Raw genomic sequence first — 22073 nt, 5'->3', positions numbered from 1 at the left:
CACACGCACCCCAATGTTCACTGCGGCACTATTTACAATAGCGAGGACATGGAAGCAACCTAAGTGTCCATCGACAGAAGAATGGATAAAGAAGATGTAGTACATATATACAATGGAATGTTACTCGGCCATAAAAAAAGAATGAAACCTTGCCATTTGTGACAACACGAATGGATCTAAAGGGTATTGTGCTAAGTAAAATAAGTCAGACAGAGAAAGACTACTACTATATGATCTCACTTATATGTGGAATCTAAAAAATAAAACAAATGAACAAATATAACAAAACAGAAACAGAGCTACAGACACAGAGAACAAACAGGTGGTTGTCAGAGGGGAGGGGGTGAGGGGAGGAGAGAAATAGGTGAGGGAGATTAAGAGGGACAGACTGCCAGTTACAAGATAAATGAGTCATGGGGGTGAAACATACACTGTGAGGAACACAGTCAGTAATATGTTGTATTTTTGCATGGTGAGGAAGGGGGTCGAAATGTACAAACTTCCTGTTACAAGATGACTAAGAACCGGGATGCAATGCACAACATGATAAACAGAATCAACACCGCTGTATGTTACACAGGAAAGTTGTTAAGAAAGTTGTCAATCCCAAGAGCTCTCAGCACAAGGACAAATACTTTTCCTATTTCTTCTCTTTTGTGTCTATATGGGATGATGGGTGTTCACTAAACTTACTGGGGTCATCACTTCACGATGTATGTAGGTCACATCATTATGCTGTACACCTCACCTTACACAGTGCTGTGTGTTAATTATATCTCAATAAACCTGGAAGAAAATAAACTTGATGTAAAATTTGCCAAAAAAAAAATTATAAGGAAAAAACTGCAGGGAAGAAAATAGGAGAAATCTTGTTGCTATTTTTTAAAATTCTAAAGTCATAAAAATTATCAGTATGCATTTCCTTTACTTCCATTTAGTTCCCAAGGCAGAGCGAGCAAATTATATGATTACTGGCTATACACATAACATATTCACATAGCTTATAGATATATAAGCCTTATTTAAGTCTACTGCCAAGAGTTTCCTGGGCCTGGGAATTGATTTTCTGATCTGTTGCTTAGGTGGTAAAAAGAGAAATATACAAAACAAACAAAAATTGCACATTGCGACTTACTCATTTCTAGATGACTCCAGTAAAATATAATTTTGAAACTGAACCCACAAAAGAAAAAGTAGCCACCATCGGTGGGAGTTCCAACTACAGGAGCTCTAAAAGCAGGCAGACGAGTTAAGCAGTAATCTAATTTCTTCACTGAAGTTCATCAGTGTCTTTACAAAGTATCCAGAGTCTGTCAAATTTCCAGATACCAGCACATACATTAAAAGTACCTGAACTTACCTTTATCATACAAAAATAGGAGACCTTTTAAAAGAACAGAACCAGGCACATAACAGACAATAAACGTCTGATGTAGAAATGAGTAAGTAAACATCGTATGTAAGAGTATACGAACTCTGAGAACAAAGGACCAAGGTTGAGGAAAACCCAGAGTTAAGAACAAAAGCTTCTCATTCTCTCGTGGGTTGGGCAGTATAAACGCGTAGCAGGCATGATAGCGGGGAAGAGGTTATTCACAGTGGGAAAGAGGTCAAGTGGAGCTGCTTTCCAGGCACAGAGGGCAGTGGAGGAGGCTCCAATCAAGGTCAGGGGCCAGGCCACACACACAGCACCCAGGTGCCCTCTCACGGGCTGTGCCAGCCCTTCACCAGTACCACGAGAGGAGGAGGATGGCGGAAGGTGGGTGGAGGACACCGGACCGACCCCCAAGGCCCAGACTATCCAGAACACGTGACATTACGGTGCCACCGGGGACCCTCTATACCCTGAGCTGTAGCCAGAAGGTAGAACTGAGCCAAACATTTATGAACTTTAATACTTGATGCTTTATAATGTTAAGGAGATTTGAGTAAACATCAACCCCTTTTCAAAGCTGACACGTGTCAACTTCAGCACCAAGGGATGGGGAGGAAAACCATTCAGGTGAGAGAGCAGCGCCCCTTCCTGATGATGTTTAGAGAGGCCAGTGGTCAGAGTCCAAGGACCGGCGATTTGAGAAAATAAAGGAGCCAAGCAAAGGGGACCTTTCGCCTTGCCATATACTTACTGATGATGGAAATAGGTATTATTTAACAACATGCATTCTTTAAAAGCAGGTGGCAGAATTCCTTTTAAAGAGAAAAAACCAGAAGGTGTCTATTTAGCAAAACACCCTCGCAGGCTCTCAGAGATTGGCTGCCAGGGGAGAGATGCTACGTGACGTTACTGCGGACAAGTCTCTCTCCTCTCTGTCCTTCAGCTGCCTAATCTGTAAAATTGGATTGACATGAGAATATAGTTCATACTGTTCATCAGAATTAAATAAGTTAAGAGACATAAAGGTACGTCGGGTCGTTTCTGGCACACGGTAAGTACTTAATAGATATTAGCCTCTGCTATTAAAGTGGGACGGAGAGATCGCTAAATTGCTGTTTAAGAAATGGACAAAACATCGTAGGGAGGGAACGGCAAAGCTAGGGGGGCAAAGACAAAAAGAGGTCCAAAGATGGGGGTTCATCCGGCAACACGGGAGCCTGAGTTGGAGACATAATCCATGAAAACTGCCCAGCTGGGGCGGTGGGGTGGGCACAGGGTGGCAACTTCTGACCTGGCCCCCAGTGGTTCATGCCCTGTGCAGCCTCCTCCCTGGAGGGTGGCATGGACCTAACGACCTGCTTCTGATAAACAGGACAAGGTCAGAGCGAGGGGTGTCACTGCCATGGCTCGGTTGGGACAGATGGACCCTTGCATCTTGCTGGCAGCCTCTCTTGTTGGCACTGTCCCCTGCCCTGTACTGCTCGCCCTGATGAAGCAGCTGCTGTGCTGTGAGACGCTCTGCAGAGAGGCCGCGTGGCGAGGGGCTGACGGAGGCCTCTAGCCACAGCCTGCAAAGAACCGAATCCTGCCAACGGCCACGTGGTAAGTCACACCGGGGTTCCCGACCCGCAGAAGCTAGAATTATTGTTGTTTTGAGCTATTACGTTTGGGGACACGTTTTTAGGCAGCAACAAATAACCAATCCAGGGGGTGTGAAATGAGGGACCGAGCAAGGAATGAACACTGGAGTTTTTAGGGCAAGGATGTCTAATATCACATTTTAGCTCACCTGCAATATTTAGGCAAAGTCTACCATATAAAAGAGCCTCACGTGCGTAGTATTTGGGAGAAATAAAGAAAAGAGGTCTAAATCCCAACTTTTTCTTTAAAAGGGGTAGAGAGAAAGGGAACGGCCATAAGAAGCAAGAGATAGAGGCCTTGAAATGTAAACAGTGACAAGAAATGGACACCTGGGTGCCCGCTCCCCCGCGCCTCACTTCTCCACACAAGAGCCCCTGGAAATATTATGGGATGATGGGTTTCCCAGGCCTCTGAATCTCCCTTCCCTCACCTGGAGCGACCCCCTGTGTCACCTTCCACTGAAGGGACCAAAAGTCATTCATGGAACTTAGTGACTTGGAAATTACTTGAGGTCTAAGGGGTGACAGGCTGTAGCGACGGGGCAGCTGGGGGGTGGGCTGAGCTGTGTACACAGAGGGAAGAAATGGAGACAGAGTGGCATCTCCACTGTCCTTGGAACCGCTGGCCCTCCCAGAGGAGCTGCTGTGGAGACGGCGACGTACCTGGCGTGAGAAGCGCATTCAGCGAATGTGTTACCCTGAGGGCGAATGCCACTGTTTTCTCTCCTTGTTTCTTCCTTAGTTCTTTGAAAGTAAAGCTATCACAGCTTGTTCAAGAATTCATAAGATCCGTTAATGTAGCAGGTTGAGCTGGGGATGACGAAGTATCCGGTCTAGTTCAGGACGAACAGTGATTTCTTAAAAAATCTCTGTGTTCCTCTCCAAACATTTTCCCTACAACACCAAGCCCTGCTCCACAGCACAGCTTCAGAAATGTTCAAAAAGTGGAGCCTATGTGGATGTCAACACTCACACTCGTCTCAAACCACACTGCTCACGGCCTCTCAGGGCTCAGCCTTCACCGACAGGCTACGTATGGGATTCGGCCCATGTGACATTTTCCACCTGACCAACTAAGGCCCAGAGGAGAGCACAGTGATTTTAGGTTCAGAACACCTGGGAAGCACAGGTGTCTCGTGGTCAGAACACCTGGAAGCACAGGTGTCTCGTGGTCAGAACACCTGGGAAGCACAGGTGTCTCGTGGTCAGAACACCTGGGAAGCACAGGTGTCTCGTGGTCAGAACACCTGGAAGCACAGGTGTCTCGCGGTCAGAACACCTGGAAGCACTCTGAGAGTCAGAACACCTGGAAGCACAGGTGTCTCGTGGTCAGAACACCTGGGAAGCACAGGTGTCTCGTGGTCAGAACACCTGGGAAGCACAGGTGTCTCGTGGTCAGAACACCTGGAAGCACTCTGAGAGTCAGAACACCTAGACTCCAGTCCTGGAACCATCTGGGATACTTGTTTGTTCCGGCACTTCAGAAGCTTCTGGTTATGAGTTTCATCATCTTGAAAATGGGGGTAGATAATATGAAGGTAAGTTTCTCCTGTTTCATGACAGGAATGCTCACGCATACATTTTTTAGTGGAATTTGGCAACACAGGAAATGTAAAAGCTAGCTCTTTCACTTCCGGGCGTCTACCCGAGACAAACTCTTGCATGACTGCATTCAGAAATATGGACAAGAATGTCCCTCGCTAAGGGCTGCCATAGTGCAATATCAGAAGCAACTTAAATGTGCACTGACAGCACGTGGGTACGTGCCTCATGGTATGTTGACGAAGCTGGTAAAGTGGAATCTTGTGGCAAGAAGAGTGCATTGGACCCGAATGCGCCACAGTGTAGAAGAACGTTCAAAGCAGATTGTTGGATGAAAAGAGTGGATGGAAAAATATGTGTTATGTTGTATTATGTTCATCAAATAAATACATTATACATAATAATTTATTTACTTGATGAACATAATACATTTACTTGATGTACATAATACAACATAACACATATTTGTAAAACATGCAAAATAATATTACATACTGTATACGGATGCACACATACAATGGAAAAGTACCAAAATAGCCATGGGAATTGTAAACACAATTTCTCATAAATTGGTTTCCTCTGGGCCAGGGGCTGGGAATGGAACAGTGTGGGCTGCACATGGGGCCTCACTGTCTCTTCAGGAATGCATTTCTTTTGGGAAAAAAAAAAAAGAACTTGAAGCAAATATGGCCAAATATTGAGATTTAGCAAGTAGGATGTTTTTGTTCATGCTATACTTTATATGCGTAGTGTAGCTGATACTTTTCTGTATACTTAAAATATTTCATCATAGAGTTTTCAATTAAAAAAAGAGAATCTACATAAAGGAAATAATGGGAAATGTAGACTAAGATTGACATATAAATATGCTCTTCAGAGCATTATTATAATAAGAAAAGAATAGAAGTAATCTAAGTAATCTAAGGTAGTTCTACTTTTAGTTTTTTAAGGAACCTCCCTACTGTTCTCCATAGTGGCTGTATCCATTTCCATTCCCACCAGCAGTGCAGGAGGGGTCCCTTTTCTCCACACCCTCTCCAGCATTTATTCTTTGTAGATTTTTTGACGATGGCCATTTTGACCGGTGTGAGGTGATACCTCATTATAGTTTTGATTTGCATTTCTCTAATGATTAGTGATGCCGAGCATCTTTTCATGTGTCTGTGGGCAATGTGTACATACATCTTCTTTGGAGAAATGTCTATTGAGGTCTTCTGCCCATTTTTGGATTGCGTTGTTTGTCTTTTTGATATTGAGCTGCTTGTATATTTTGGAGATTAATCCTTTGTCAGTTGTTTCATCTGCAAATATTTTCTCCCACTCTGAGGGTTGTCTTTTCATCTCGTTTAGGGTTTCCTTTGCTCTGCAAAAGCTTTTAAGTTGCATTAGGTCCCATTTGTTTATTTTCGGTTTTATTTCCATTTCTCTAGGAAGTGGGTCAAAAAGGATCTTGCTGTGATTTATGTCATAGAGTGTTCTGCCTATGTTTTCCTCTAAGAGTTTGATAGCGTCTGGCCTTACATTTAGGTCTTTAAAAAAATTCCACCTTTCTTACAATTCCATTTTGCAGCTGGTAAAATTGAGGCTCAGAAGACATAAGTAACTTGTTCCCAGTCACACACTGGGTAGTGTGGAGCCAGTATATGAATCCCATCTGTCTGACCTCTGATCGATTATCGTTAAACCAACCAAACAGATAAAATCAAGCTTTCTTCACTGACAACAGAATATTGAGAGATCGTGATTCCAGGAAGCTAGTGACATGTCCGTCGTCACCTAGAAAGAAAGTCCGGGGAAACAGAGCGGAAGTCACCTCTCTCTTCTCTAGACTCGCAAGCAAGCATCCTCTGTGGCCTTTCAGAAAGTCTTGTTTGGGGCCCGGGTGGATGTTGGAGTGGCTGGCACCTGTCATGCATTCCACCCCACTGTACGTGCACGGGATTCCCGGCGTGCTAGCTGAGCCGGCTGCAACAAAGCGGGCACAGTGCCCAGGACCAACCACTAAACCTAACACCCAAATCCCCGATTCCTAACTCGGCTCTAGTCTTGGATCCAGATATACATCCACTCCTTGTCCTTTCCTGGTCTAACCACAGTCTCATTAGACCAGCATGGCGTCTTTGCTCACCTCGCCCCTGGCCTAATGGGCTTTCAACCTGCTCTTTCCCCTTGACTTCCTTTTTAATTCATTCTCGCCACACGTGTCTACTGCTTGGATTGCCTTGAAGTTTATCGGGGTCAAGACATGTGGTGGATAAGATCTCAGGGCAGAGAAGACATCATTCACATCAGGCTGCAAAGTCCGTCTGGAGCATGAGAGTCCGTGAAATGTATTCACGTGTGGCAAACGGGAGGAGGGCAACATAGCTGCGAACGGAGCCCCATGTTGGAGCGGTAATTGCAGGCGGAGGAAATACTATGTGACAGGGAGCGGACTCCACCAGGAAATTATCCAAGCTGTTAAAGTCATAAATTTAGGTAAGGAAGGAAAGGGAAATATTGCTCATTACAGCAGCTTTCCTTGGGGGTGGAGGGCGGAGGGTGGAGGAGGCATCGGTTTCCTCCGGCAGCGCTATTTTCCAGCTACGGGGCCTCTGAGGCGAAATCCCCAATTCACGGTACACATCTCGTGCCGGGACTCCTGTCGCTCCTGTTTCTTTGTTTTACAGGAGACAAGAAACTCTCATAATTTGCAGTTGTTGCAAGCAGGGACTCAGAGATGACTGGAAACGCTGGTATGAAAAGAAATCCAAGAAGCTCATTTTATTTCCACGAATAAACATATATTTAAGGAGGTTCTGAGCTGAAACACAAACAAAGCTTGTGTCCGCAGATTGAGGACAGGGGCTCCAATTCAATGATGCTTTGCTTTGGGGATGTAAAGTTTCAGCGCGGCCTGTGGTAACTAACGTGGCACCGGAAGGCAAAATGGCTAAGGGGTTGCCAAAAGCAAGCCACAAAACAAAACGTTTAAAAGAGATTACCGGAGATCTGCCTCAAGTATCAAACGGATGGTAAACTTGCTGGGGTGAGAAGTAAAGGGAAAAGGGAAGATATGAGAGGGAGAGAGAACGAGAGGGAAAGAGACTGGTTCCCGTCATGGATCTATTTGTAAAACAGTACATATTTAAAGAAGAACTGTTAAAGAATTGTTTCTTTGAAGTACTGACTTCTATTATTCCTGCGTCTATTTGCTCGGGTTGGGAAATGATCAACGTTTTAAAAGGAAACACATCATAGGTAGTGTCTTCAAAAAATACAACGAAATACGGATACTGTGTTTGACGCTTGCCCCGTCCCACCCTGCGCCTTATTGTCAGATAGCGTGAACAGCAGGCACTGCAGCTTTGGGGTGGGGGAATCTGGTTTTCTTCCGTTCAAATCCGACACTTTGCTCTCCTTCTCCGAGAGCAGCACGAAGAGCTTCGGAAAGAAAACCGTGACTCATGATGTGCCCGTTTTTTTGGACTAGGTCCCGTAGCCCTAGCGGATAGTTTCTCCAGATGAGAGGCCGGACCGGGACTGTGGTCTGCTTGCTTTTATCTGTTTCTCAGTGATTCTCACCAGGCAGACATTCCATTGCGCTGAGCAAAGAGGATGTTGAAATCAGAGGCCGGGGGCCTCCGGGGGCCAGTCATGCCGCTGATCTGACTTCTCTCTTCCCCTCCCACGCTGGGCTACAACCCGCATTTCTAGGAGATCAAGAAGAGCTCGCAGAGCTACGTGAATTTAAGGCTCAGGAGAGAGCCTGTAATTAAGCAATTAGGCTGTCAGTTGGAGGTCACCTTAATACTTGGCCTTCGCGAAAGGAAACCTAACGGAGCCGTTTTCAAGCTGACCATACAAGTTCTGTGCAGCCCGTGGGTCCTGCTGCCGCCTTAGCAAGAAGCACTCACAGTGTGTCCTTCAGGAGAGCCAGAGGTTAAGGACGCCAGCCACTCGCAGGGACTGAGCAAAAAGTGCACACATATTACCCCAAATTAGTTGAAACCTGAGTGTAAATTGAGCTTTCTGATGAGTTGCGGCTGATGCCGTCACCACTTCAACAGCAGTCAAAAAAATCGAGTTTCTCTCTTTTTTTTAATTACAGCAGCATGAAATGCTAGAAAACATGCTTCTGCGATGTTATCTAAGTTCTCCTGTGGCTCAAAATACTGAGATCGAATATCAATAATCATGCCAGGGAGTGAACTCCGCTCCACACGCTCCCAACGTGCCGTCTGCAATTTTCCACTGAAGGCTGGGATGCCTTTCTCTGGCATATGCACACATACCGTCCTAACACTGTTCCCTGCATCCTGGCCTACTTACAAATAATTCTGAGAGGTGGCTGGGCCTCCAACGGGACTCTGCCACTAACTGCGGTTTATCAAACACATCACTCTGGACTCTGGACCTCTGAGCTCTTACCAGTAAAATAAGAGACTTGGGCTGACGAGGTGACCTCCGAGGTTCCTTCCGCCCTGTGAATTCTCTGATACTCATTTAGCTAGCGCCCTGTGAGCTAAGCCAGAGGAGTGTGAGTGAGGTCCAGAACTGGGTCCGGATGCTTGCCCCACACCTGTCCATCGCATATTCTCAGAACTCTTCAGGGATGGAGGACTTGGGCCTTTCTTTAAACCCAGAGCCAGAGGATTGGGTTCCACCTGGCAGGAACAGAACTGCATTTTTCTTACAATAAAAGCTACATCAACTGAAAAAAAAAAAAAAAAAATCCCAGTCACTGTAGGAGCAGAGACCAAAAAAATTCATGTGTTCCTGTGTTTGGCCATGCGTCCGTTAGTCACTCACGCATCAAACAGGCTGATCCTTTGGCATACAAAGACTGCTGCTGTGGGTTCCGTGAAAGGGGACGGAGGCTGTGTATTACTGCTCCGTGGTTAAATTTTCATCTGTGTCTTCTACTTGCTGAAAATTGTGCCTCTAGTTCCACGAAGCCAAGAGTGATGGCTTAGGGCTCCCTTGGGCTTACGCTGCCTCCACTTGGGACCTCTGGGGACGAGCCCTCCTACAAGAAGAGCTCTCTTCTGTACAGCAAGTGGAGTGTGGAGATGACCCCTTAGCCACCGCCCATGGACTTGTGCCCCAGGGGATGAACAGAAGCCCAGCGCTGTGGACCTGGGCTGTGGCCTCCGGGGTGAGCCCACTACTGACGTCACCTTCACGGCTGACAGACGCCTTGGGTCTGCCCCGCCAACTACCCCCTTATTCTCCTCTTCCGACCCACAGGCACAACTCAGAACTGGATCCTCTCCCCTAGGTGCTCTCTTTCTGCTTGGGCTCCCCAGGCACTTGATTTTATAAATAAGCAAACTAGCATCCCCAGGCCGTGCAGAGGGTTGAGTGGCGGTGCTGCGTCTGGAAACGACCTCCTGGCAGCGTCTGGAACACAGTGGACACCAAAGACCGAATGGATGGATGGAACCCAGACCACCTGACTTCAAAGGATCCCCACTTCGCAATTCACGTTTGAGATCCTAACGCTTTTCCCAATATTGATAAATGAAGTGTGGGTTCATCGAAAAAGGGCTCAGAATGGTTCCAGAGTAACCCTAGTTTTATTCCCCCCCCCCAATTTTTTCAGTTGGCCTTTACCCTGTGACAGTCCCCTGCACGTAGACTGTCATTTTTATATTTTACCAAAATACTTACTCTTACTTTAGGCCTCCTTGCATTCTAGTGCTGGGGGTGCTGTTAATTTGTACCTGGTCTTGACCCTGACCTCTCTGCACCTCGACTTTCTTATTTTTCACAGAAGCAGATGACAGTAAATCACCTCTAACCTCTCCTCTTCCGATCTTAACATTCTATGTGTCCGTGTGTTTACAACAATAAACACGATGACTTTTCGAAAGAATATTTCCACTTCCGACAATCCAAACTGATACAGGAGCTTTAAAACCCTGATGGCTGGTCCCATCCAAGCATAATTTACCTCGGTATTGAATAATACACTCGAGCTCTATTAAAAATCCCATGAACACAAACAGTGCCTGGCAGCAGCATTGGCAGTTGAATATGTTTCTCTTTGCTAATGACTCTGTCTAAGTAGCAGGACCAAGAAATTCACTTGAATGTCTCCAAAATGAATGACTGGCTTTGTATGAACTTAAACTGCAGAGATCTTATGTAAGATACTGGATTTTCGGGGGCATTTCGCATCCAGTGTCCCTCTAGCTATAAAAATAGATGGCTGGTGCCTCAATGCCTGCCTGCATGAACCCCTGGACAGCGAACTCTAAACTGGAGCCAAGCTCCCAGCCTCGCCAGTGCATTGCCCGCCTGTTTCTAAACCTCTGCAGACCTCCATCCCCATAATTGGGTCCACCTGGCAACCGTACACAGCAGATCTCTACCCCAACTTATCCGAACAGTCCTTTTTCACATTCCTTTATCTTTTAGTAAAGGTGAGTTACAAATTGTACAAACAAAAATGACTTAGCTTGTATATGACTTATGCAACTTTCAATATAAATACATTTGCAAATCAGAAAAGAAACCTTATGGTTGGCCATGGGTTCAAATTTCTCGTTCTGAAAATATGAAATTTACAAAACCAATCTGGCCCTTCCTCAGGTCTCTGCCCTGATAACATGACTTCATCATTTACTCCATTGATCTCTTATACTCAGCTGCTCTTCTGTCACCAGCACCCTGCCCTCCTGGCATGCTTAAGCTTCTTCACCACTAAACCAAATAATAATAACGACTTTCCTTTGATCCTGACTTACCACAGGTTATGGCCCTTTATCCCTCTATACCATTCACTTTCATAATTCTGAGGAAAAGCTGAGAAGCTCCTGTATCTCCTAACCCATCGTGATCTGGAGTCTTCCAGTACTACCCACACCAGTGCTGCTTCTTACAAGGTCATCAAAGACTGAATCTGGTGGCTTCCTTTCAGCCTCATCTGCTGGATTTGACACCTTTGCCCACCCACTCTTAAAACTGCCTTCACTGGTGGTTTCTAGGCTACCATTCTCTTCTGCTTTTCCACCCGTCTCCTTGAGTACCCTTCACTCTCCTTGTCCTTTGTTTCTCCATCTTCCCCCTAAATGGTGATTTAGGGCCGAGAGTTTACTTGGCCCTTTTCTCTTTACAAAATTCTCGTATATAGGATTCCATCTACTTCTGTGGTTTCAACAACCATCCAAGTATACAGATATTATCCTCAAGTGGATATGTCCAGCTCAGACCCCATCCTGAGCACTGAAGCCATTTGTTGAACTCTGTAAGGGATGCAGTGTAGACCTTCAAACTCAAGTTTCCAAATCAAAGTGAGTAGTCTATCCCTTTGGTACGCTCTTAGTCAATGGCATTATTATTTACCCATTCTTCAAGCAAATCGTCTTAACCCCTGCATCTCTATCACCCCTCCCCCTGACCCTAATTACGGTGTAATTAGCCTCTAGGTTTCAGTGGCTACAGCAACATGAGCTTGCCGGTACATCCTTTCTCTCCACTCCCAAGGCCACTGCCCAAGGTTTTTCCACAGCTCTCCGATCAGCCTTTATACCACCCTTCTCTTTCTCTGCCGACCCTAGCCTCACACGGCTGCCTGTTATTATTATGAAACACGGTTCTGAGTGCATTACAGAAAACGTTCATCAACTCCCCGCACTGGCTATAGGATAATTTCAGATTCTTCACAGAGCACAAAAGACTTTGTCCAGTTCGGATGTTTTCTGTAGACCCTGGGTCTCCACACGCTCCCCAGAACAGAGCTACAGCCCAAACGTCTGTGCGTGCCCGCGCTTCCGTGCACAGTCTACCCTGTTCTCTCCCCAGAGCTTCCTCCCCTGGCTTCTCTGCCACATTGTCTACTAGTGAAATTCTGCCACGTAAATGGCATCTTTGGTGTGAAGCCTTCTCTGGCTTCCAGGCCCAAATGAATCACTCCTGTTTCCTCGTGATCATTATTACAGTTGATTGAGTCCTGGGTCCACGAAATGCTGGGTGCTGTGCTAGCAGAAAGGTTCACAAACAGGGTCTTCTTTTACTGAAGACCTGGAGGCCCAGGATCCTAAGCTGGTCGCTCCTCCTAGTGCTCCCAGCACCTCCTCCACCGCTGCCCCGGGAACACACCTCCCTGCGGATGCCCGCCATCAGCATCATCGTGACTTGGGCCGGCATGAATGGAGGGCTTTCTAGGTGGCAAGCAGATCACCGACATGACCTCCAGCATCCCAGCAACAAATCTGACACAGATACTCTTACTGTCCCCGTTTCACCATTAAGGAAACCAAAGCTGAAAGATTAGCCTTCTCCCAGGCGACTCAACTAGAAAATGGCAAACTTCAGGCTCAGCCCCAGGGCCACCCGACCACAGAGCTGATTTCTTCACCACAGCACCGAGGTGACCCACGCTGCTGCTGTGGGTCGCGTTTTATATCCACGCGCTGCTCAAGCGCTGAGCGGCATGTGCTTCTGAAACTGGCATCTCCCGCAGGCGGGGTTACCCCGACTCCTTCATACAGGGTCCCCGATCCTGACAACTTGTTTGGACTATTACATTTTGTATTTTACCACATCTGCCAGACTGGACTCCGCCCAGCACCTGCATGTGGGTTTATTTTCTTATCTCCATGCCTAATGACCAGATTATATTTGAGGTTTTACTTCCTCCTGTCTGTTTCCTCTGGCTACAGTTTGAGAAGTCAAGCCCAGCTGTGTGCTGAGATATGGCACTTGTTACTAGAAAACCCAGTCTGTGTATTTATATCTCACGCAGGTGGAAAATCCTACTCATGACCGCAGGAGGGAAATAATGCAGCCATGCTGGGTGTGCCTTTGACCTAGGCTTTGTTTTGTTCACACACCTTGCCATGTTGAATCTTATGGATTAGGGACTTTACCAAAGAGAAGAAACTATACCTGGAACCATACAGACGGGGAGAAAGTGATGGAGAATTGCCCACCAGAGACAAAACTGTAAGGCAGACAAGCTGTCTCTGGCCCATTCGACCTTCTCTTGAAGGCACCTCTACTGCTTCAATGCTTTATTTCACCTTCGCGTTTAAAGGTTATTTTAGGAGACCGCGGAGTTCCCGACTGATAGTTATTTTCTTCCTTCAGATTTAACATACCAACTCTTGTCTTTTCTCCTTCCAGTTATCACTGTCGAAAAGTCAGCATTCAGTCTGCCACTTCCTAAAAGATAATTTGTTCACCCGCTCACCTACTCTCCTGGATGCTTGTAACATTTTTTTCTTTATCTTTTAGATAAAGATTAAAATCCTTAAGTTTTTGCAGGTCAGTATGTCTTTCTATTTATCTTGCTTGGCGGTATCCAGGGTCCCTTGCGATTCTTGTTCTTGTGAAGTGATGTCTCTCCCCAGTTTTGGAAAAGTCTTAGTCATCAGCTCTTCAAATATTGTTCCCGCTCCATTTATTGTAAATGTATGTTACACCTTTTATATGTGTCCTATACTTGTCTGAATCTCTCCTCCGTATTTTTCATCCTTTTGCTTTGTTTTGTTTTGTTTTTTTCTGGATAGATTCTTCTGATATCTTCCAACTCACCTGTTCTCTCATCTCTGTCTAATTTGCCTAATATACAAAAAACAAACAAGCAAAACACCCCAAACCCTTCCACTGAGATATTAATTTCAGCTTCTGTGTTTATCCACTTTAAATTTTTCAGTGTTTTAAAAATATATATTTGCAATGTCACTTTTTATGATTTGCAGTCCTTGCTGAAAGTTTTAATTTTGACTCTTATCTCCATAAGCTTAGTAACCATGGTCGTTTACTAACCTGTGCCCGGTAATTTTAGCACCTGGCCTATCAGTGTTTATTTCCATTGTCTGTTATTCATGTTATAACTCATTTATGTTGCACTGTCTCCTCCTATATATAAATATCTTTGCTAGTGTGCTTGCTGTTGCATATGAAAATTATTGGTAGAAATGAGGTCTGGGATGATGTCATCTCCCTTTGAAGAAGAGTTTAAAATTGCTTTGGCCAGATGTCCAAGGCCTAGATGCATTAGCAATGCAAGGTCCCTCTCATCATTCCATGGCTGGAGATTTCGGGAGGCCACTCAGATGAATCGACGCTTGGATGCGGTCTTCCTGAAAGCTGCTACTTTCATTTTACCTAGGATTCAGGAGAGTTTACCAGGATCCACACCCTACTCAGGTCCTGGACTCAAACTTTGCTCCTCTTTGCCCTGAAAGGCTCTGAGAAGTGCCACTAACTCCTTCTGGATCAGCAAATGCCCCACGGGCAAAAGCAATCCCAAGTACCAAGCTCACATCTCTCTTGGATATTAACTCAGAAACTTCACACTACCTTGTGAGTTCCTTGTTGCATTTAGGAAAATGTTGTAAAATATCATCCAAAGTTTTAAAATTGTCTTTGTCAGAAGAGTTACCATCATGGAAAGTGGATGTCCTACACCTTAAGTTTGGTGTAGGACATAATGCTTTGCCAATTTAGACTCTGAAGATTCATGTTAAAAGGTTAATACATAACCATAAATCAACTGAACTTTTAAACAGATTAATGATTTAATCTTGTAAAATAATACTTGAAATCATACTGTTAGCCTGGACTACTTTGAAAATTATGAAACAACTTTTGAATTTTCCTGAGTTAAATTTGAAAGCTAGCCAGTTGGAATTTGTATAAGAAACGGTCAGGAAACTAAAACAGAAAGATCCATTAGCCAAGAGGATCTGGTTTATATTTGAATGAAATATCTCTAAATACAAGTGAAAGATGGAAAACCTTGTGTTAAAAAAAAATCAGGTAACCAAAAAAATTAAATTAAAGACAAAAAGAAAATTTCAAAATACAACCTCATTCACTCTTACATTAAACATATAGCATTAGTTTCAGGTGAAAATGTATTAAAGCTGTTGGTAGTGATGGAAACATTTTGTCATTGAGCCAACTAACAGCCATATCCCTTTTCCTCCACCCCCTGTCTCCCCATCTAGTCTGTTCTATCAGACACTGATTTGTTCAAGTAGCAGATCAAGATATCCTGATCTCAAGAAAAGTAGAACCCTGTGAGAACCCCCAGAGAGTTAATAATAATTGATTTAAAGTGGTTATGATAGGGCTTCCCTGGTGGCGCAGTGGTTGAGAATCCGCCTGCCAGTGCAGGAGACATGGGTTCGAGCCCTGGTCTGGGAAGATCCCACATGCCGTGGAGCAACCGGGCCCATGCGCCACAACTACTGAAGCCTGCACTCTAGAGCCTGCGAGCCACAGCTACTGAGCTTGTGTGCCACAACTACGGAAGCTCATGTGCCTAGGGCCCGTGCTCTGCAACAAGAGAAGCCACCGCAACGAGAAGCCCGTGCACCACAACAAAGAGTGGCCCCCACTCACCGCAACTGGAGAAAGCCCGCAAGCAGCAACGAAGACCCAACGCAGCCATAAATAAATAAATTCATTAAAAAAAACAAAAGTGGTTATGATAAATCCATTATCATAATCCACTAAACTTTCCTAATCTCTTTTGCAGCCACTTCTGGCCAGTGAGTGATCTGTCAGGGGGCTTCTGTAAAAATTTTGCATTCTTCATTTAAAAAAAAATACAAAATAGAAACAACTAACACTATTCCTTCTCGTCTTCTTCGGATCTGAACTTAGGATGTTCTGAACTGCTGCAGCCATTTTTGGACCATGAGGTAACAACCACAAAATGAAAAGCCAATTCACTAAGAACGGTAGAGCAGAGACTGAGTTGCTAAACAAACCTCCTGGTTTATATTTAGGTAAGAAATAAATGTCCTTATATTTTAAGTTGCTAACAGTTGAGCTTCCCATGATTTGACACAGAAAACATTCATGACTAATACATTCACTAAACATGCTCTTATGGCAATGTTTTGACCCAGGTTTGACTGGAGACAATGCTTGAGATTTGTGTCACTTACCACAATACAAGAGTCCTGAGGTTCAAGGTCAAAGTCAGTGAAGTTCAAGAGAACACGGTGATGTTTTTCCACCTGAATGACCCATGTACAGTCAGTGCTGCTCCTATAAGGACTGGGGTAATTTGGAGAATGAATCTCTCCACTGGGAGCTTGGAAAATGCCACCACAACCTGTAGATGGGAGACCCAATTCAATAATGAGAGGAATCCCTGATGCACAAAACTTTACACCATTACCCGGGAGCACAGAACGATAGGCTACTTTGTTTGACCACCATTTTTATGTAGTCTGTGCTAAACATCCTGAAGAACTGAATGTTTGCCATTAATTCATGCATCCCAACAAAATGAAGACGTATGCCTAAGAAAAGACTTCAAATACTTCAAGTACTGACGCCAAAGGTTATTTTAAAAACACTGAAAAATAATGCAAATAAAATCATATTTTCACAAAGCCATGAATGAAATGCCTCTTCATTGTTCTCTAAAAATATAACATACTGTAAGAATAACACATCTCCTTCTAAGAATTTTGATAATTCAGTAGTGTACGCTTTTATAAATTATTTAACATCTGTCTTTTAAAATTTAATATTCTGGACCTTGTACAGTCATTCAGTTTTTTAAATTCCTATGATGTAATCAAATATCTATCAATGTCTAACTCTATGACCCATCATTTCTTGGGTTTATGATAATATAAACTAATAATGGGAAAATTCAGTATTATTCTCTGATAATTGAGAATCATTTTTGGGTGATCTAAACACCATGTAAATATAATTTTCATTAAATTCATGCACCATTAACTTTAGGAAAGCTCTAGTACACTTACTATATCACCTTTGGCCTACGGAAGTGGGGTCATAAGGCAGCCTGGAGTCATGTCTTCGCTTTGGCACTTTTTAGCTGTGTGACTTTGGGACAGGCCACTAACTACTCTAAGCTTCCATTTCTTCAACAGTAAGATAAGGACAAGAAATAACCTTCCCTCAGAGGGTGGTTGTGAGGATTAAATGAGAGAGTCTTTGTAGAACAGTTAGAAAAATGCCTGACATACAGTAAGCGTTCGATAAACGTTGCTATTATTAGTAGCTGTATAGATTAACATCTGCTGAAAGATTTTGGGCATTAATACTTTATTTTTAAAACTCTGCAACAGGTAATTTATTTAGACAGCCTAAGATCTTGGGCAGAAAGTCACTATATAACAAAAGGTAATACTTCCTCGAAATTCACAAATTTAACATTTGCAGTTTTGGTGTTTGCCAAGCATCCAAATGCGTGGCATAAAGTAATCTGCCACTTTGTTGATGCCCACCAGCCTTTGTTGAGGCCGGTGAACAGGCAGAAGTCCCCTGGAGAGAACGCGAGTCCAAGCAGCCACGCTGCTTCTGCTGTCAGCCTGGATGTGCGCCCCTGCATGGGCTGGCTTTCACACACGAGGTGACTCTTTGCAAGTTAATCTCTCTTTCTCAGGGAAGCGTGTGTGCCATTAGAGAAGTCACAGAGCTGCGACGGAGGATGTCGCCGTCACATCGCTCTCTAAACACTTCATGAAATTTAACGAGGGCTCGGCCTAAGTATCCTGAGACAGCTCCTTGGTTCACCCACCTCCAGGGACCGCTGTCCATGAGATGTTGAAACCTCTCCCGTTTACGGACCAGTCAGTCTTGAATCGGATTGCCAGCTCATTTCCAGTGCTGGAGACCCGCATGGGATTCTCAGACGACCTTGGCACACACAGCTGGGCTACCCTGGGAGAGCGGAAATCAGGGCCTCCGTAGACCTACGATGGGACGGAGGAAAAAAGAACTTGAGAGCGAGCTTTAAGCAATCCCAAGCCTCCCACTGATTCCCCTTCAGCGCCAGCGTCGGGACCCTCTTATCAGCAGAGATTGAGATCTCAGCCTCCCCGCGTGGGGACACACGGTAAACCTGAGCTGGATCTTCCAAGGCACTTCCTCTGCCCTCGTAACACGCAAGTTCAGCCGCCCATGAAATGCCTGCTTGTTCCCTCGGCCAGAGCTGCAGAGCTGAACTCAGTAGATTATCCCAGACTCTCCCCTATCTCCCCTTCCCCTCTTCCAAGTCCACAGAGGATACCCTGCTTTCTTTGGCAGAGGCCTGTGGCAGATAATCCAGTAGCAGGTCTGATTTTCTAACTCTTCTGGGCGCACAGGAATAGCCTTAGCATAAAGCTATTCTGTTTGTGCACTGAAGGCTATTGATCACTGCTACATTTTTAGGATCTTCCACTTTGCAACCCGAATGCTTTACAAGATTAGGCGTTTAATATGATATTTTTGCCCCTTCAGAGGGAGTGAAAACGTAACCTCTATCAGCGTGTCCTGCGGTACCCTCAGGGAGGGAGTCCTGCAGGCCCCTCTGTACCTTCTCCCCTCTGGACGCTCACAGGGGCGCGATGGAGAACATTCACCTTCCCCTCGGGAATCGCCCTGGCCTCTGCCCCGCTAGGTCCATCCCACTTGTCCCGAGATCTCCTAGGCTCCTACAATTCGCAACTATTTGGCTGGACGCAATACCCCGGCGTCACACTCCTCGTGGCAACTGTCCCCTGGATCTCACGTCCAGCACCTCGCAGGAGGTCTGGCCCAGCCCACGGGGGCCTCCAGGATGCCTCACACACGGGTTTCTCAAGGGCCCCTTGGACAACCCGTGTGCGGGGCTGTGGGGGGGAAGATAAGAATCCCGCAGAAGGTGTAGACCCCCGACCTCCAATCTTGCCACACTTGCGTTAGTGCAGGAACGACCCGTTTTGCTGACAGCTCCCAGGCACGCTGGCATCTGCGCCCCCCCCACCCCCGCCACCGGCTGGAACGGGACCCGGGAAAGGTGGCCCAGTGGGCGCGTGTGGTGCCCTCCCCACCCTGAGGCCCCGCGGCCCTGCACCCCCCTCCGCCCCAGGGCGACTGCTGACTGATGTGGACGTCACTCAAGTGTCCTCCGGGGAGGGAGAGCAAGAACAAGCAGCCTGCTTTCGGGCAGGAGCGTGTGATTTGAATCCATAATGATTTCTTTGTCTGATTAATTCCCCCCAGCCACGCGGGAAAGGCCGAAATGAATGAAAGCGCTGTTCCAGGAGGGCCGCGCGCAAGGGCTGTAATTGCAAAGGAATGAAGCGAGCCAACCGCTTCGTGCCGATTTTCACTAGGAAGAGCTCTGTTTGTGTGGCCCCCCAAGTCCCGTCAGAGGCAGGACTGGAGGAAGAGCCCTGTGTGGCCCTTCCCACGTACACATATGCAAATGGCACAAACCAGACTGCTTCTGGTCTAGCACCCTTGAGATTCGCCTGCCCCCGGGCCTGGGGCAGAGCTCAGAGCCCGAAACCCACAGCCCGGGCTCCCAGTCGCCCACCCCGCGGGCAGCACGCGTTTGGAGAGAACACTGAGCGCGAGCGTTTAGTTCCAACAAAGAAAACTTGCGCGCCAGCAAAATGTTCTGGTTTCCCTGCTCCGGGTCCCCTTGAGACGGCAAACAAAACGGGTGTGAGCCGGCCGGCCCAGAAGCCTCCAGAAGAGCAAACACTGCCGCTTTTGACATTCTTTGCCTTCGCCCTTCCTGAGCCGGGGGTGCACAAAGACAGCGGGGGAGAGAGCAGGGCAGGCCAACTGCCCGCACCAGGCAGCCGTCTGGGTTTCCTGCGCTGAGGAATGGCTTTCCTTTTCTGCTCTGCTCTGCTCTGCGCAGGCTCCTTTCTCAGAGACTGAAGTGAAGTCAGCCAGTGTTCCTCTAACTCAAACAATAGAATGGTACTTTCCGCTTCCACAAATTAAAACCAATATTTAGCACATGACTCTTCAAAAGAGGAAAAAGATGGAAAGAATTTCAGGGTGTGCTTCGTTGGATTACAGCATATGACTCAACTTTGTGGGGAAAAGAATTGGCCTGATGATCAGAGATTAAAAACTGTGTTTTTCGCCAATGCCCGGGATATAGAACATTTCAAAGCCTATGGTTGTAATCTGTTTTGAACAGTCCTTTCTGCTCTGTTAGCTCCATTTACTGTTACAATCAAGTCAGCATTCCAGGGTTATGAGTAACCAAACGGCTGTTGCTTAATGCAGCTGGCCACTCTCCGGACACTGCTTTTGGAGAGAAAAATAGATGGGCTCTTGGTTAGATCAGGTGAAACGCAGGTAAACCGGACCCCTGGAGACAGTGAGGCCCTACTGGGCTCAGAACAGGGCGGGCTGCTGAACAGGACGGGGGCGGATGGGTGGAGAAAGTCAGCGATGTTTCCAGGCCACACACCCACCGGGTGTAAAATATTGTGAAACCCGTTGCTAACGTGTTATCAGCGGCCAAGTGATAGGGATGGAAAACAATCATTGTATTGTCATTAACCCAAACTGATGACAGCACCTTCTTGAGTATTTGCAGAGACGGCAAACAAGGCTCGGAGGGGAAAAGTCAGGGGGTTAACGCGCTTCAGCCTTAAGAAAAACACTTGCCCCAATAGTTAAGGGCTTCAAAATAGTCCCTCAAACCCTGGTTGGATGGGACACGGGAGCCCACCTTGTCCTGATACAAATAAGCGCCGAGCAGACCGCAGCCTCTTCTCACGGTCCTTTCGGGCAGGACCCCGTGTGAACGGTGCTGCGCAGAGGCCTTGTGCCGCCCCTCTGTCCCCGAGGCCGCTCCCAGGGAACAGGCCCGCTCTTGGCCCTCTCACGTAGCGGGTGGGCCAAAAGCAAAGCACAATGAACCCATTGACACGTTGCCAAGCAGGCAACCGTCACACGAGCTGTGCAATGTGAAAACGAAGGGTGAGGAACGTGTCGCGTTACCGTGCAACTCTGCTGCCAGCCCTTTGCGCGGGCGAAGGGTCTCCACGCGACTGAGAAACCCCGCCCGCGGGAGGCGGCATCTCGACGTTGCCCACGTGAGCGTTATTCCTGCTTCACTGTCCGAGCTGAGCGTGAGTTTCGGGAGCCCCCCGATTCTCTCCTCGGAAGAAACCGGTCCTCTTCTGGGCTGGAGTCACGCCCGGGCAGCCGGACGTACGAGAAGACAGGGTTTGCGCTGAACCCAAGGACTCACCGCTCTGTCTCCGGCCCCACGTACTGCAGCGCCGTCCTCCTCTGCAGAGACTCGAGCTGCTACGCGCGACTCCTAGTGAGCACGGGACTCGAGAACCCCATTTCTTTTCAAGGACACAGCTTGGCTTGTAGTTAAATAGGTGTTTCAGTTTTAAAGTTTCCTATACAGTCCCGCCAACAGGCCGCTCCTCCCAGGGTCTTTGCACACGCTGCCCACACCGGTCCTTCTCCGCTGGCTGGCGCGGCGTGTGCAGCGGGGACGCATCCAGTTCCCAGCTTTCCCGCCCACCATCCCTAGGCTTGTGGGAAAACCCAGCAGTCTTTCTGAGCCTCCGCTCTGACAACAGTGAAACGGGGAGCAGCAAAATGCCCCTCTCGCCTCACGGGATGACTTAGCGCTCAAACGGGAAAAGGGATGCTGAAATCCCTGTGCAAATCACCGTAAATGTACATTAGCACTGCACGACGCTTGGAGATGTGACGCTGCCGTTTATCCCGCAAATATATAGCACGTGTTTACTATTTGCCAAGTGCTCTACGGCTCTGGGGGTAGAGCAGTGAAA

General features: G+C 46.6%; 1 protein-coding gene across 1 annotated transcript in view; it reads right to left on the bottom strand.

Moving 5' to 3' along the window:
• The window catches only part of CUBN (cubilin), a 272915-nt gene that overhangs the window by 132497 nt on the left and 118345 nt on the right, over window positions 1–22073 (bottom strand). The window contains exons 30-31 of the mRNA XM_007118498.4: window positions 18062–18236; window positions 16449–16618 (exon numbers count right to left, since the gene is read on the bottom strand). Coding sequence (XP_007118560.2) covers window positions 16449–16618; window positions 18062–18236 — 345 coding nt within the window. The remainder of the gene's footprint in view (window positions 1–16448; window positions 16619–18061; window positions 18237–22073) is intronic.

Source organism: Physeter macrocephalus, chromosome 11 (genome assembly GCF_002837175.3).
Source record: "Physeter macrocephalus isolate SW-GA chromosome 11, ASM283717v5, whole genome shotgun sequence".
In the NCBI taxonomy this organism is placed as follows: Eukaryota; Metazoa; Chordata; class Mammalia; order Artiodactyla; family Physeteridae; genus Physeter; species Physeter macrocephalus.
Note: the sequence above shows the minus strand (reverse complement) of the source record. Positions and strands in the feature narration are given on the sequence as shown.